This window comes from Typopeltis vanoorti, chromosome 14, assembly GCF_054136105.1.
Source record: "Typopeltis vanoorti isolate ZY-2024b chromosome 14, IOZ_Tvanoo_1.0, whole genome shotgun sequence".
Taxonomy (NCBI): Eukaryota; Metazoa; Arthropoda; class Arachnida; order Uropygi; family Thelyphonidae; genus Typopeltis; species Typopeltis vanoorti.
The window spans coordinates 62,144,490-62,162,504 of record NC_143562.1 but is presented as its reverse complement, the minus strand read 5'-3'; the positions used below and the strand labels follow the sequence as shown (position 1 = coordinate 62,162,504).

The 18,015-nt window shown below is 34.5% G+C and overlaps 1 protein-coding gene across 2 annotated transcripts in view; it reads left to right on the top strand.

The window, feature by feature from the left end:
- Positions 1–18,015, top strand: part of LOC150099533 (LIM domain-binding protein 3-like) — an 89,219-nt gene that overhangs the window by 44,341 nt on the left and 26,863 nt on the right. Inside the window, exons 2-4 of one of the 2 annotated variants that reach the window (XM_090404466.1) lie at positions 8,431–8,579; positions 9,013–9,364; positions 12,786–12,908. In XM_090404466.1, the coding sequence (XP_090260592.1) occupies positions 8,431–8,579; positions 9,013–9,364; positions 12,786–12,908 (624 nt within the window). The remainder of the gene's footprint in view (positions 1–8,430; positions 8,580–9,012; positions 9,365–12,785; positions 12,909–18,015) is intronic. The other variant, XM_090404467.1, reaches the window with a different exon arrangement.

Here is an 18,015-nt window from a genome sequence, read left to right as displayed (position 1 = left end):
TTTTTAAAACTAAATACGTGGCAGAAATCGATTAAATGTAGCGTTTGACATTGTATATTCTCTCCCCTCCTTTACAACTCCACCTTCAATGTTGGTCCAATTGCATAAAATTCAAAAAAAAAAAAACCGAATTTGGTCGAAATCGATCGTATAAAAGGTTGTTACTGGATACTCCAAAAAATCTAATTTCCCCCTTCCACTTTTATATATTGTCCGATTTAACTGAATTCTCAGGGAAAAATATACAACGTAAGGAATAACTATTTTCCAAATTTGGTCGAAGTCGGTTGAACAATGCAAGCTATGAATGTGTATGCAAAAAATGCGCCTTTCTCTAATCCTACCCTTTTCATTTTTAGTTCGATTAGGATTAAATTTCTCAGAAACGTAAAAAAGCATTTTAATTAACTGAATCCGATACTTCGAACTTGGGTGAAACTTAAAATACTATAGCAGAGAATCTAAATATCCATAGAAAAAGAAAGATATCATATGATTAATGCTGACTAGGAATAAGTAATTTTTTTATTCGCAAATATTTACTAGATCCCATTACTTTACTGTTGAACCTCATATTTATTTGTGAGTATGCTGCTTATATATTATATTGTTATAAGCTTTCTCATATACAACACAGAACTGACAGCTTTAAGCAATTAACCTAAAATAGTTCTTAAAAATGTTTACAATAAAAGAAATCCTTAAACCTGCTAAACTTGAAAACTTACCCTATTTACGCTTCGAGTCTATTAATCAGACGAGACCGGTTGTTCTAATTCTTTTTTACTTAGTGATACAAAAAGAGTTATAATAAGGACATAGAAACTTAACAAAGCATACCTAGGAAACAGAAAGCAGAATGAATCAATGGTGTGAGAAATGATACAAAAGCATAATTAATCTTCCATCAATCTCCGCCCATCAAAAGGAAATCTTGGTTACGGTCCAGTAAAGAGCCCGTATGGTTAACGTCGATTAGACATTTCCCTTCTGAGAATGAATGATCATCAGCAGTTATATATGTAAGATAGGCCAGAAGCAAAAGTACAGAAGTGCCCGAATAAGAACAGAAGCGTGACAATGACATTGTTAATAAAAGGAGGCGTCACACTAGATGTTTTATAGGTCACTTAATGCACCTGCTACTTCTTTTCTCTCTCTCCAACCTATATTAAATTCGCTGCATGATGTAATTTTACTCGCACAGATCTCCCATACTGCGTTACGGAAATAGAATTAATAGTATGAGAGAACATCCTCGATTGATGCACAAGGGATTGGATTGGATGGGAAGTAACAAGGTTAGATTAAAATGTGCCGTGAACTTAGAGACATTCAAGTAGAAATTCAAAATGGCGTCGAACAACAATCTAACAATAAGTCCTATGGTAGCAAACGTCCAAGTTATGTCTCATGTTATTATAATCACTACTTAAATCTATTTATTAATCGTTCTTCTATATAATATGGGAGAGATTTTATCGTGTAAAACAGTTCACAAAGCCATCTGACGTTATGAAATCTCGGCGATGCATAGTTTATTGGTTCTTGAAAATCTTGACGCTATGGGAAATGAGTGTCGTAGATGTATATATTCGCAGCAAATACAGGTTATGTTCCTGGAAACAGTCGTGAGAACATTTCAACAACAAAGAACACGAAGACCGGAAACGTTTTTTTTTCTTTTCGATATACAAGAAAAGTGGTATTGTGCTGCTCGACTAGTTTAGCAATGTTGCGAATATTGAAATGAGTTTATTTATATCCCAAATGCCGAAATTAGTTTTTGAACCTGTAACGCAGAATTAAATACTGAATTTAGAAATAAAAAAATAATGAAATATTGTTTCTTAAAAATCATTAATTTCTTATGCTTTATGTCACAATGCTACTTTTCCGAAGATAGATTTATATATATATTACTTTCGAAACTTGTTATTTGCATTACGATTCCTATATACATGTTAACTGCATCTTGATGTTACTCAATGCATCGGTTTTTATTATTTTTCATATTTACAAACAACACAATACACGATAAGTACACAGCAAAGAATCATGCAAATATTCAGAACGGAAAACATAAGTGATTACGCAATGTAAACAAAAATAATAAAATGAACATCATACCTATGATGGGAAAAAGGTTCGATGATTTATCATGTAGTCATTAGAAAAATACTTCATCGGTAGCATGTTGTGTTATTTTTATTGGTAATAATGAATTACTGATGCTCCAGTTGTGGAGACCCGTGAGAGAAGACGATATTCTTTTACCTACAGAGTGGGTTACAAAAGAATAAGTATGGGGGGGGGGGATAACAAAAAGAGGACAACCAACCGCCTCCCTCTCTCTCTCTCATTCTCCGAAGCATCCATACCACAAATATATCTCTTCCAATTCCCAACTTCACTAACTAAAAAAGAATGCAACCTACTATAAATAAAGGACACACCCCTTCTCCTGCTTCTCTCATCTACTACAGTAACTCATGACATAAATCTTCCTCTTCCCAATCCCAATAACTAAAAATTGAATTTTACGAAGAATATTTCTAAGCTATTTCATATTATATTCGTTGACCAAACAAAGAAATCACGAAGGCCGCTCTATCTATAATAGAGTTTTTAAATAACTAAAGTTATTTAAAATTAAAAATAAAACTTGAACGTGTATAAACTTTTAGTTGTGTCAAATAACTGTAGTATAAAAAATGAATTAAGCCATAAAAATAAATTCGAACCAGCAAAAAACATTATATTCGATGTTCATGTTTGCATTCTTCACTCATACCGATTCAATTAAAAGGGTGAAATTACCAGAATTTAGTAAAATCACTGAAAAAAAATCTTCGCTTCCAAAGGTAGGCGATAATCCTCACATTAGTTTTGTTGTTATTGCTTGTTTGTTTATGAAGTTCCACTTCACAAACAAACAAGCAAACTTCACAAACAAACAAACTCTGTGCAGGATGGAGCAAATAATTTAACATATTCGTGTGATGCATCATCTTACCAAGGACAGCAGACTATGGGAACTAAACGTATTATCATGCAGACCCTTCTACTAGCCTTTCTAAAAATAGAGAAAATATGAGAATATTTTACAACAGGTACAAACTCTAACGCCTCTTTTTCCATGATAATGAAAAAAGAGGCACTCAATTGACAAAACTGTGGAAACCACTGACCTTCGTAGTTCGCAAAGATAAACCGAGACGAAGTTGTTGGAGCTGCAAAAGGTTGCGCCGACTGCGATGAGCTGCAGGAAACCGTAAGTGCAAAATTTCTGTTTCAGACTGTTTTCTGAAACATCATGTTTCAGACTCCAACATGAAATGTGCTCATGACAATGATCTTGAAGATAGACGACGGTGGTGTCTTCTAGAATGTTCTAATATAATATACACCACGACAATGACACAAACTGCATACTGGGAATGCATGATAACTAGCTCAAATGAATAGTTCTCTGAGTTCATTCTTTTATATGTCCAAAGATAATCACGAGACACTTTATTTATGAATATATTCTGACATCCTTTAGACCATGCCTACTGACAAACGACTTATCTGTGACGATATTTGCTAACTTTATTTGATTGATGAACAATAAACCTTTTGCATGTATTGCATTTTCTATCCTGCACGAGTCAACTGATATTAACGACCGCACTTTTACTTTGCTGATCAATTTCTTGGCCAAACAGTCTGCTTCATTTTCTCTTTCAGCATACTTAACCTTTGCTCTTCGTACCGCTAAAGTAAGCTGCATTCAACTTGTTCATCAGTCGTCTGACGTAGTTTACTTTTACGAAGTTTGCACCCCTGACTCATCAATCTTATCGCTAGTACATCTGGATGATGGCAGCTATATTGCAATAATTTACATCTGCTGGCCTCCAGTGATTATTATCCACTGACAGTATTTGATTTTAGTTCATTTTGTTATCTTTCTTGTTTTTCTTGCTGTGAAAACTCACAAGACTTTTTTTTTAGTATTATTCTTGCACTTTGGCGCGGTGCGCTAAAATATTTCCTTTTGGCTTCCTCGAACAAAATGTTCTATTATACAGCACACAGAAACCAGAAGATTCTGTCCCCTTATGGCTAACCTTTGACCTCTAGATTTTCGCACTTCTGGAACGATTGTCACGTCATTTCCTTGTGTTTCATTTTTTAATAACTAAAGATAAGCTATCCCATTTCTCAATATTTTTCTGAAATTTTTCTTCCCGGAAAATAGATTTTACCCGTCAATAGGACTTAAAAAAATAAAATATTAAAGGGGATTTTTACTGTTTTTTTTGTTAATCTAGATATTAATGCATTAATGCTAATATACTGTCCAAATCAGTTATTTAGTTACATGTAAAAATGAGAAGGATACTTTATTTACTTTGGCTGGAGTATATATACTACTTTCTGAGTGATTACACATTTATGGAAACGCTCTATGAACTTATTCACTTGGTTCTATAATAAACGGTTTTTAATCTAGCAAATTCAATTTCTAAAATAAACCATAAATAACAAAAATAATATTAAAATTTTATTATTCCATTGAGCTGACATCACTAAATATATCCGTCGGTTCTCTTTGGATCCATAGAAAGATTTTCGGAAAATTAATCTCGAATATTTTCAAGAGAAACAAAAATTGGTTCTGCTGCTAAGAAGTTGCATCTATATTGCATGTAGTCGAAATAACCATTTCTTACGATATATAAGAAACTAAAGAATATCGTGCTGACTAAAATATCGTGATAAATCAAACCAATAAAAAAGATCTTTCTCCAAAAAGGGGAACAGAAAGTTTACTGCTGTATTCAAAACTTCAGTCAGATTACTAGAATCATCATTTGCATTTATTATAAAGATGAGGGGGGGGGGGGAATTCCTGTCTTCGTTTGTTATATTTTGCAATTTCTGGCTGGTGCAGACAACGAAAATTGAACTTTTCAATAAATAGGTCAAACGAATAAAAGTTGTCACAACAAATTGCAACAGAAAATTGGGCTCACTGATCCAATTTCGGAAGCGTCATCTTAGAAACCAAGTAAAATGCAAGATGTTTCATCTGAGTAGCTAGAGATTTAATGATTATCACAAAAGTTTTCTAAGCTGGAGTCCATGTCTGATGGAAATGGCTAACTCATTTAAAGTAGATGAAATGAGTTAGGAGACAAAAAATGTTTTCAGCTGTTCAAACTAGCAAATTAAAACCATTTTTCTTTGGATAACAATCCCAGTCGAATGTCAAGATATTAAGAAATGACGAATACATTATCATATACAAATATCAAACTTCAAGGCAGTGATCATCTTAAAACTAAATTGACTCCTCCTATTACAAGAGTTATTAGAGTCAAAATTCAGTTTTAATACCGTTAAAATAGAAAAAAGTGAGAACTGCAATGAAAAGCTCAGAATCGGATAAAATTTAAAAAGCAGTTACTTGGAAATCCCGCGCTGTAATTTGAGAAGTTTTAAAATAGTGAATAATACTAATTATTAAAAATAATGATATTAAAATGTCCACTTCTAAATTGAAACTAACCGTCTACCTTCTCAGTACGCTGCTCAATTTACATGTGCGATTTTTATGAGAAAAGCTTCGTTCTAAAATTTAGACGAAGTGTAATTCCATTAGATTAATAAAGATAATCCATTAGCATTCTTCTTCTTCTTCTTCCCATAGTCCACAATAGGACCATCGAGTAGATATCAGGAGGATTCATAAGAGAGATCTTACCCGCTGTGCTAGATTGATTGACACTTTGCTTTCCGCTCTGTTAGTAATGTCCCGTACTTTTTATATATTGTGTATCCAGTTTATTCTACGTCAGCCTCTTTTTCGAGTTCCTGGAAAAAGTCCTCAAGAACTTGTATTCCGAAACCATCAGATCTGCTGATATGACCAAACCAGATGAGTTGTTTCCTTCAAAATTATTGTCATGATGTTATATCTTGGACTGAAGAAATAAGTGATTCTTTGTCTTACTTCAATATTTGTGAGGTACTTCGTTAGCATTAGTACTGCAAAAACAAACATAATGCCCGGACAGTCCTGTGTAGTACATAATAATGCAGTTAACCATATATACATGTTGTCGATGCACGTCTACTTTGATTAATTTGTCTGTTTTGCAGAACCATTCTGGAAGAAAAATAATTTTCGCCTACATATGAGACTAGCTAAGAGTCACATTCCATTGAGGCTCTTATAAATGTTTTACGCATTCTTGAGTAGATTCGAACCCACATTTTTTCAACCTGAGGACAAAACTGTGGAGGACAGTTGGACGTGGTGACGTTCATGTCCACAAACCACGCAGTTACAGCAGCGGTTTTATGACACGGTGCGTTATCTTGCTGAAAGAGACAATGGTTACTTCCGCAGAAACGCCACAAAGTAAAAAGCAGTGCATTCTCCAGAATGTTCAAATACCTCTCGGATTTCAGTGTTTGTGGCACCACAGAGGTCCGAGGCCAAACCAGGATTAACAAGACCATACCATCACACCGCAACCTCCGAATTTCATAGTTGGAATTACGCACACTGGTAAGTGACGTTCAGCGGGCATCCACCACATCCACACCCGTCCCTCTGCTCGTAGCGTGATTAGTCGCTCCAGTTGACCTGGGAAAGCCCAAATGTCATCAATTTGACGAACAGTCAGGTCTGCAACATGGCATTCAATTGTGATAGAATACAACATGGCATCCTATCACAATGTCCGTTTCAAACTTTATCAGTTCCCTTCTCACAGCCATTTGACTCGGACACAGTTGCACTGACTTGGGAACATCATATTTCTCCAATTTATACCGGCTTAACACGTTATATGGCACGATCCACCTTGGGGAGCTGCCCGTTATCTTCTTTCTAAGCAGTGTATAATGAGACGTAGGTTGTAGAAGACACTGAAATTCCAATAAACAAGCAACCAGTTTCTTTTAATTTTATAGCTTGATGCTAATTACGATGAAAACCAGTTGACCTTTTATAAGACTTTTCAAAAATTACAAATTGAATCTTACTGCGATGTATTAGGATTTATGTAAAGTGGTACATCAAATTGTAAACAAAAACTAAATTTGATCAGTCAGTGCTTTAGTGAGGTACACTGTTAAATTTCATCCAATTTATGAAACGCTTTTACCTATTTTATATTTTAAAAATGCCTAAAGATAACTCTAAAACAATTACGGAATAACGGCAAAATAAGTGAATATAGAGATGCACCCTTTAGTTTAAAACGAAGATTTCTTTTAAACTAAAGGTGCATTGCGTAGAAACTTTGTCTTATATTATTTAATCTATTTTCAACCATATATGAAATCGTTCGACTAATATTATTAAAGAGTGTGTGTTCTGACTCGAAAACACACACACACACACACACACACACACACACACACACACACACACACACACACACACACACACACACACACACACACACACACACACACACACACACACACACACACACACACACACACACACACACACACACACACACACACAGAAAGAGGAGAACAACACAGAGAGAGAGAGAGAGAGAGAGGAGAACAATTTCCTGTTTCCGAAAGTGAAACAATACGACAGAATTCACGAATGTTAAATTTCATTTACGTGAATTTAGAAGTAAGAAGAAATTAACTAGTTTATTTACTACTTTATACGAAATTGGAATCGTTAACCTCTGGATAAGGTTTCAAAAGAAAATTCCTGAAAATGTGCGCATATTCCAATTAGGTTAATAAAAATGGCAAGGCTATACCTAATTAATATAAAATACTAAAACCGCATCATGACATTTTACGATGCGCAACCACGAGAAAATTAATCATAAACGTCAAGGTCTTGTTTAGAGCAAAATATTAATATTATACAGCAAAATTCCTTGGGGCTTCATTTCTTTTTTATGACATGATGCCGAAATATTTCCTAGGGTAGAGTTTTCTATTATAAGTAAAATGAGGCAGTTTATTTTGAAAGCCATATGTATCGGAAATGGAACATCTGTATAAGAAAACAACACGGTCAGTTTCCGTCTAGAAAACAGACCATATCACGCAAATAAGAAAATCACATCTGAATTATGCAGCGTGTAATTCTGATATGATGTTTACTGCTACTGTTACCATAGTAACGAGATGGATCTGCAGTTTTGTGTTAACGTTTTATACTCTGAATTCAGTGGAACTCTAAAATTAGTCAGAGAAATTAAATACATTCTTTACAAACAGAAATTATGTCATTAAAATGAATACGATTTTTTTCTACCAAGCATTCACGCCTGGTAAAAATAAAAGTCTGATTATATTCTACGTTACTGTTTAAGGGAGACAGCATTTATAACTATGCTTTATGATATGCATAACATGGTTCTTTAGAAACTCTATTTTGCTTCTGTTTAGGTGTTTCTGGGAAGCCCCTCAGATGGCGATTTACATCGTGGTGATGTCATTCTTCGAATTGGAGACAGAGACGCCAACCGGCTAACCCACATGGAAGCCCACGATATCATCAAGAATTCTGGCAATGCAATAAAGCTTGTAGTACAAAGGTAAGTATGGAAACAAGTATGGAAATAGTTCATGATAGCCATAAAATACAACTACAAAGAGGTGGGTTTCGCACCCGTGATAATATCATTAATAATCATAACTGCTAAACCTAGATACATTTTTCATTTGTGTTAGAGACAGTTTATTGAGTGAAATTTTAACATAATTGTTTATTGATTAGCCTAATTTTGTCACTAATATGGTTCGATTTATACCATATTTCACTAAATTTCATCTAGTCATAGTGGAGTTATATGCATACGGAGAAATAAAATATTTACGTATTTCATTTCTGCGAATCACACCCAATTCTGCCGAATTTTTGTGACAGTTTGATGAGAGAAAATGAAAAAAAAATTGCTATATTTGTGCAATATGTGAACTTATACATGATATAATCAGAATAAGAATATATTTTTTTTTTACTTTCAGAACTCCCGGAGCTTCAATATCGCCAGCAGCGACACCCACAAGTCCAAGTCCCGTGGGAATGGGTCATCCATTAGCTAATGCTGTTCCTCCTACTGCCGGTTACCGGCCTCCTACTCCACCTCTTGCCAGCCAGCACCACCACCACCCAGCCCCTTTACCCTCGAAGATATCTCAATCTACGCCAACACCTTGGTCGAAACCGAAAGCGTACTATTTTAATCCTGGAGTTAGAACGACAGTAGTCCAGGATCATCATTCTGGATATACACCAGAACCACAAATTGCATCTGCAGTAGAAGAACATGAATTCAAACATGAAAAGTCTCGAGAAAAGCAAGCCATCGTTCACCAAGTACGTCTCTATTTCTAGCTGTGCAAACAAATCACCTCGAGAACTCTTTTTTCTTTTTGAATAAGTATGGCCTGATAGGATAAAAATCCTTAAATTTACTACAAATGGAATGAAAATAAATATATGAAGTTTCATATATTAACTCTCATATGTCTAAACTTGTTACGGACAAGTAACCTGACTGCATATAACCCTAATTAGTGCTTTTGACAATGCCATTTATCCTAGTAGCATAATCTGCTATAACTATCAGTTGCGTGTAATCTAGGATGGTTTTGAGGGATAAAAGAGCTTGCAAGCACCACATAAGACCAGATCACTCAATTTCAGCTGAAAAGCCTTTATAAAAGTTCACGTTCTAGAAGGGATTCGAACCCAATTTTTTTCCAACCACAAGACATTATCCACTCTAACCGAACTAAGGAGGATTCTTTATTGACTTTCATGCTGTCTTAATTCTAATCGATATAGTATAATCCTTCGTAACAAATGTAAGATAATTTAACAACGAATTGAAGCCTATGTAGCACCGCAAAAAATATATATGAAACAGTTAACCGAACAGTGCAAATTCAAAGGCCTATTTGCCTTTGTGGAAAGTTAAATAAAATACAATAAAATAGAAACAGTCAATTGCACTAAGATCTCTATGTAATGACGTCACTAGATAAGTAGCGTCTTCACTGGTATCAGAAGAAGAGTTTCTTCTTAACAGCTGATTTCCCTTATCTCCAGATATTATCGTTTGGATGCTTGCTAGTTATGTTAACGACAGTTAACGATAGATTAACGCACGCAAGATTCAAATTTGATTATTAATCATCATCATCATCTTCAAATTATTGATATGTATACAAGCAAGGGGTGTACAGGATATGATAGTACTACATGAAAATACATCATTACTAACTTCCTATTTACAATTTTCCTCCAAATCAGTCTGTTACCTGTTAAAACTCCAACATTACCAGATCTTACATTTCTATCGTCTAAGGCGTTTTGTACCGTATCAATCCACCTATATCTTGGCCTTCCTCTGGGTCGTTTTCCTACCACTTGGCAGAGAACACCTGTTTTGCTAATCTTTCCTCGCCCTTCTGTTTAAGTGACCGTACCACCTGAGATTAGCTCTGCTAACACATTCCTGGATGCTGACAATGTCAAGTTCTTTCCTAATATCCTCATTTTTAATATGATATTGCCATTGATGCCATTTATTCACTCCGCTAATCTTTCTCATAACTCTCATATCAGAGGTCTCCAGTCTTTGATCAAGTGTTTTATTTCTAACCCAGCTCTCAAATCCATAAGTTAAAATTGGTTTGAAGACTGTTTTGTTTGATTTTTTTTCTTGTTTGGTCTTTTATAGCAACACTGATATAGATTAAATCGGAATGATTATTTATGAACCCTAGTTTCCATTAAGCCTTCAAAAGGCTCTTTTATTTGCAACGTTTCTGGGTTCATTCCCACTGTAAAATCAACTGACAATATCTCTGCGCTTATACCGTCAGTTCAGTTCGACTGTGGAGCAGACTTTATGTGGATCCTCTATGTCTTGGCCATTTACACAGTATAATAACGTGTCCAGTGGCTAAAACAGATCTCAGCTTATTATTTAAATCTAATGCTTATCATCTGAATTTTTAGAAAAGAGGTTCTTTCTAACTTTCTGTAATCAAGTATCATATGCACAATCTCTCTGTAAAATAGCATCGGAGATGAAAAGTTGAAATTTACTCTCATACTCACAATATGAGACAGATAAAAAAATTGTCCCCCCATGGAAGTTACAACACTGGCGTATTTTTAAGCAAACAACTTATAGAGGAAGCCTCAGCTTGAGAACATTCTTTTCCTCAATTGTGGTCTTCTTGCGGACTTTCAAACAAAAAATGGGAAAAAAATGAGTTGATATCATCCGTAAGAAAGCGGATTCGTATCAAATAGCGGGATTGGCATACGATAACATTCATCGTGGAGGAAGTGAAATGAAGTTTAGAAAGAAAAAAAAATTACTAATATCTCAAAGTTTTCTATCTAGACAAGTTCTATATAAATTCGGTCCAGAATGATCAAAGCCGGAAATATATTAGAGACTGGGCCAGCAGTGGATGGAAGGTGATTTTCAATGGTGCTAAACCTGGTTTTGGTTTAAAAAAGAAAAAAAACTGAGCATATGCCAAAGAACAATAAAAAGTAGTGTTACTTTGAGAATTAAAAGAACACAGAAGATAAAAAATGCAGACATTAGACAGATCATAAAAACTGTTGATGCTCATAAGGCCAAAAATTTTAAGGGAAGCTGGACTGGCCATGTATCCAGGATTGAAGATGACATATGGACAGCCCTTAGTAAAGTTTGAATTTCCACAGAGGGCTAGAAAGAAACGAGAAAGAACGAATAGTGGAGAAAGATTAAATAGCCCGGAAAGTATATTTGTGGCGTAGTACAGACTTGAACCACAGGTTCTTAACTGGGAACCTACATAGGAAGTAAGGCTAGAAGACACCTAACTGAAGATGTAAAACTGGCGGGGTAAAAATGTCTTTATCCTCAGATTTTTTTTAAATATTTTTGGGAATAACCATTGTGAGCTGTTAATTTTTTATAATTATTTTCAATAATTAATATACTATATTTCATGTGTTTTATCATCACCATCATCATCATTATTATTAGCAGTAGAAGTAGGATGAACTGCATTTCAGATCTGAAATGAAAGACTCATCACGGGATGCTATTTTATATATACAACTGTCTTATGATTACAAGATATATTTTTGATAAACTGATAAATTATAGACGATGCACTTGAGTTGGAAAAACCCGGCTAGGACGCGAAGAGCCTGTATTACGACTTTTCAACTGAAGGTGAGTTAATCAATGTCATACTGTGGTGGAAGAGTTTTTCATCCTGAAAAACAGGCATACTAGATAGAAAAATACACGAAGTTTACAGTCACAGCAGCCAATGCAGATAAGATTAATCGCCCTATCATAAGCAGTATCAAGTTTCAAATAAGCCAAGTTATTTGGCTGCGACAAGGTTACTGAGTCTAACATGAAAGGAAGTCTAACATGAACATGATATATATATATATATATATATATTAGGTTTATCATTTTTGTTTGTGAACTATTTACAGTTCTCTTTAAGAAAAAAACTTATATACAGTTTAGTAAAGAGCTCTCTTTATAGCTCTTGTAAAGAGTTAAAATATCACATTAAAAGAAACGGTGTTATTATTTCGCCATTAAAGAAATCATTCATATTTTCATATGGTATTAATTTTCCATCGAAATACTCTCATAATATTAGAGGCATTTCAGATTTTATATGTATAACATTTTCTTTCTTCTAACCCCTTGAATTTCCTGTGACAATACTAATTCTCTGTCTTATCCTCCTCCCTCTAGGGTTACCGAACGTTCCCACTTATATCTCCAAAACCAAAAAGTCGACATGACCTGCCTACTGGTTCTTATCTTCGACATGTGCAAGATCCATCATGGAAGATGGCGCATGGTCCTCCACCACGTGTAAGAATGACTTATGTGCGCTTGAAACTAATAACACTTGAAGTAGAAACACTTGAGCAATTTTATATCCCACTCTGTAGTATTAATACAAAACTAAAAACCTTTCTAATTTACTGTTATAAAAATTTCCAGTTATTTAAACAGTTTTAATTACGAACCACTTACAGAACATTGTCATTCTAACTGCTTTTGAATTTAACGAAATGCATGTAGTAGCCTGTCCAGATGAAATTATGGTCAAGATAAAATACTCCAATTTCACAGTACAATCTCATTGAGTGTTATTTAGGTTCTGTTCTTCACAACGGTGCCATTTTTGATTATCAGGAATTTGGAGATTAATCAAAATAAAATTCAAGAGCAATATCATGACCATATTATTAAGGAACAACACTACTATTACTATGTACCACATAATTATCAAATTCCTGGTAGGTACACTCAGACAGAGTACAAAATATTATGATAGTATTAAATGATTAAGTTTACATTATTACTAGCTTATATGGTGTTTTAAAATACTTCTAACTGCATCAATCTAACCAGCTCATGTTCTTCTGAGTATTTTTCCTACCATCATAACATCTACTCTTCTAAACATTCCTCTCTCAATCTGTTTAAGTCGTTGCCACTTAGATTTGATCTGCTCATCTCTTGAATGCTAATAATGTCACGTTGCTTCCTAATATCTTCATTTTTAATATGATTCTACTATTTATGCCATCTGTTGACTTCCCTGATTTGTTTTCTCAAAACTCTCATATCTGTATTCTAATCGCAATGTTTTTTAGTTTTTTTTTTAAATTTTAACACAGTTCTCAGATCCATAAGTTAAAACTGAATTCAACGCAGTCGAGTATACTCGTAGTTTAGATAGTTTAGTAAATATACTAAACTATACTAGACTGTGAATTCAGTTTTAATGTCTCTCTTATAATTTAAATGTATTTAATTGGCTCTCCACTTTTATATATGAACATGTCTATATCCATGTTTAATTTGTTATATTCACTCAAAATTGCGTTGCAATAGTTGTAATATTTTTACTCATTGTTCTAAATGAAACACTTACTTGATCAGTTTTTTTTTCCCATTTCCATGCCTATTTTCATAGCTTTAACATTTTTATTGCTGATTTTAACACCAAATTTGTTGTAGCAGTTATTCAGTTTCTCGATGCATAGAGTCCTGAAGACCTGCACTTAATTTACGTAGTTGTGTAACATCATACGCATAAAACAAAGAGCGGAGTTGAATATTGCCGATTTTGATATCAGGTGTAATGCTACTTTTCTTTATAATGTGATCCATAGAGATTATGAATGAAAGCGGGCAGAGTGTACACCTTTGTCTACACCTGATTTTACATCAAACCATCTTCGGACACTTTCTTCAATTCTAACTGCTTGGTCTGTTTCCCGCAATAACTGTAAAGTTTTGAATAGGTTTTCCTTTACTACTACTTGGTCGTATCCCTTTTCCAGGTCTACGAAACTTAAATATAAATAATTGTTATATTCTCGTGATTTCTTGACTATTTGTCTTAAAGGAAAATGTCATATTGACACCATCTGTTTGTCCAAATTCAACTTGCTCTTTTCCGAGTTCCTCTTCCACAGTTTTTCTTAGACAAGTTCTCTTCTCCTAGTATACTTGTACTTGCATAAATGTTGTATGGAATTCAGTAAGGAAATTTCTTTGTAATTCTCATATTTAGGCTTATCTCTCTTTTATAAGTGATTAGTACTAAAACTTGTAATGCAACTCGCTCTTCCATAACACGATTTCTGTTAATCCATAGTCCAATTCAGTTTTGGTCCATTCCAGTCGACTGTGTGTATTCGTTGAGATTTTCCATGAAAATTCGCGTTTTCAAGTACAGAGAGAGAGAGAGAGAGAGAGAGAGAGATATGCACTTTATGGAAAAAAACACTTATGGAGTTGCTTCTTGTTGCTCTTATCTCCAAAAACATTTTCTAGTATCTGATGGTAAGGGTGAAGTAGCATCCTTCTCGTAGCAACGTCAACTCCTGTCAGTTATTTTTATCAATGGCTATTCCATCTAGATTAGGAATGCTTAGGTACCTCACAATAACATGTACAGATATTTTCTCCAAATGCATCCATCTATTATTGTTCGCTGTTTTTTCAATGTACTCATCGTTTAACCTTCAAGATGAAAATTATTTTAGAGCGAAAGGTTGATCCTTTAAGGGACAAAATGTAGAAAGTAAGTAGTCACATCGATTTTCTGTAACTAAAGTATCTCATGACTTTGATGACAGCGGAACAATATTGTGGCACAACTTCTCCTCCTACGAAGTAAACGTGGATGAATTTACTCTTATCTCCAAGTCATACCCTCGTAATAATTATTGCCAGTGTAAGACAGCAGCATATGTAATAAATTCCAGAGCGAACACGAATTGGAACATAGGATTAATCCTTCACATCATAAGAGTAGCCTTTATTAAAACAAAGTGCACAAAAACTGAACAGATACAATGATTGGATATTTATTTAATACATTGCTTAATGTGTAATTCGCGTTTAATAAGACTCTAATTACGCAATATGTAAAACATCCAGTTTGTATTTTAACCTAAAGCTGAGCCCATGGTTGTCGATTAGAATAATCAGCGTTCTTCAACCTTTTTACACCTGCGGACGGGGAAAATAGGAGAAATATTTCGCGGATCGGCTGACGGCTAAGAGAGAAATATAAACCAATATAGATAGTATTTTATTAATTAAATCCAATGTTATAAAATTACAATTTTTAGCTAGTGCGACATCTGCTGCTGCTTAGAGGTAAGAAATTTGATATACGTGGCTGGAGCGTTGTTTCTGAGAGACGAAGAAATTTTTGGCAGACCGTCCGCGGACCACAGGTTGACACATCTGCCGTCATGTAACATATATGTTAATATATTTTTTTTCCTGTAACTTTTCTGTAATTTTCTATAATACCTATATGCTCTCTTTTTCACTGGAAATTACAGATGCCACTTTCATAGGTACACCACAGCCCCCACCCCTATTGAACATTGATGAACTGATAGATATTTTGGTTGTGTTGACGTTGCCCTTCCCAACTTTTTAACTTTGCCCGAAGATCCTCTGTACAGTTCGGCAGGTTCAGATTGGGATTTTGTATTAGTCAAATGTAGCCTTCATAATATATATATATAGAAAATTAATAGTTGTACTGACTATAAATTTATATATATATGCATTTTTTTTCTTTCAAAAACTATCTCACCATGATTCTAGATCTTTGGCATCGTGCATTATCATGATAATACTCATCTCGTTATTTTCCACATAACCGCCATAGAGCATGAAACAAAGAATTGTCCATAGTGTCAATGAAGGTTCGGTGTTCATTTTCCATGGTGGGTGTTCATTTACGATAAAGGGGCTTCGCTTAAAGAAAAGCGCTCCTCCCCCACACACACACCATAATACTACGACCACTACATTGGTGACAAGATACAATACAATCCGATGTCATTTTCGAAGCAGCTGTCATCTTATCCAAATTCATCTGATTTGAAGTGCGTGTATTGCGATTTGTCATTCAATACCACAGGTTTCCAACTGCCTACTGTTCCACCCTGGCGATCTGTGCACCTCGTATAAATCGATCGAAGCATTGCTTGAGGTAATAGTTGGCTTGTATGAAGCAAAAGCCTGTTTACGAAAAACCAGTTATGGAGTTCGATACATAATACTGTTTGGTAACGGGTACATAAGATTTTTCCCCCTCAACTACTGATGAGGGGGAAAAATCTTATGTACCACGAAGGAATACACAGCCCTTTTGATGACTGTTTTTATCGGAGTTTTTTCGTCTGTCTCACTGTTTCTAGGTTTCTTTTCACAATCACGTTTCCATCTCTTCCTATCGTCAACTCCCAACTAATATATTAGATATCCGGATCGGGTTGCGTTACACAAATTGACTGGTGTCTGATATGACAGCCTATAATAATCCAATCGCTGAAAGTCAGTTAATTATAACCCACGTCTCCATCCCATTTTTAGTACTGTACGCAAGGAATCGTTTAGAGTGCACCTACTAATCCTTATTAATCATTTAGAGGCACTTCCTAACCTTTCTGTATAACATGGTTTGCTGGCACGCAGAACTCAAGAACAATGCGATTGTTGGAATATTTTTTGCAATATAGTGTATATATGTATTATCGAATATACTCGTACATATACACAGCATTAAAGTCATCACAAATATGATATATAATACAAAATGGAAATTAGAGTTATTCAAAAAATAATAAGTGTTTATTAAACTATATTTATGTAACATAAAAATAAACATGGAAGGTGTGATCAGATAATTAGGAAAAACAAATGGCTCTTTACTTAATCCTCCCCCCCCCCAAAAAAAGTGGTGCAGTAAAAAAAAAAACACGGTGACAACCTGATTAATACTAGAATTATGTGCATGTGGCGTAAAAACAGTAATTTGAAACTTCAGTGAATCCGTTCTCACTTTAATCTGTGGAGTACATTATTCATTTCTATTCCAAACTTCCCTCTGGTTATGTAAGGCACTTTTCTTTGTACTTTTTGCAGGTTAATTCTTTTTTTCCTTCATAATGATATCATCCTCTTGTAAATTTCCGTTTACTGACACCACAAAATGAATAAAAGGAAAGTAAATGGAAGAAGATTAAACTGATAATATGAAGTATATCGATAGGGAAAAAGCATTTGCAATTTCAGCCAACGTGCCTTATCACCGAACTTCCCTGTCTACTACAGTTAGCAGCGACTTTAACTTTGCAGTGCTAGTACGATGAAATCACGAACAATGTTCTTTGTGAATGTAATAAAAAAGCACTGAATATTCCATTGCATATACAAATTAAATGAATACCAGCAAAGCAATGCATTGATTACTCATGTTAAATAAGATCTATTTCTAGGATATCAATAGATAAGAATGCACAAAATGATCGAATTAAAAGATAATATAAAAAATTATTACTTGAGACCGAACAACATATACAGGTCGCGATTGAAGGTAACAAAAAATATAATATATTTCTAAATACAGAAGTAAAAATTTTCCTGGAAGACA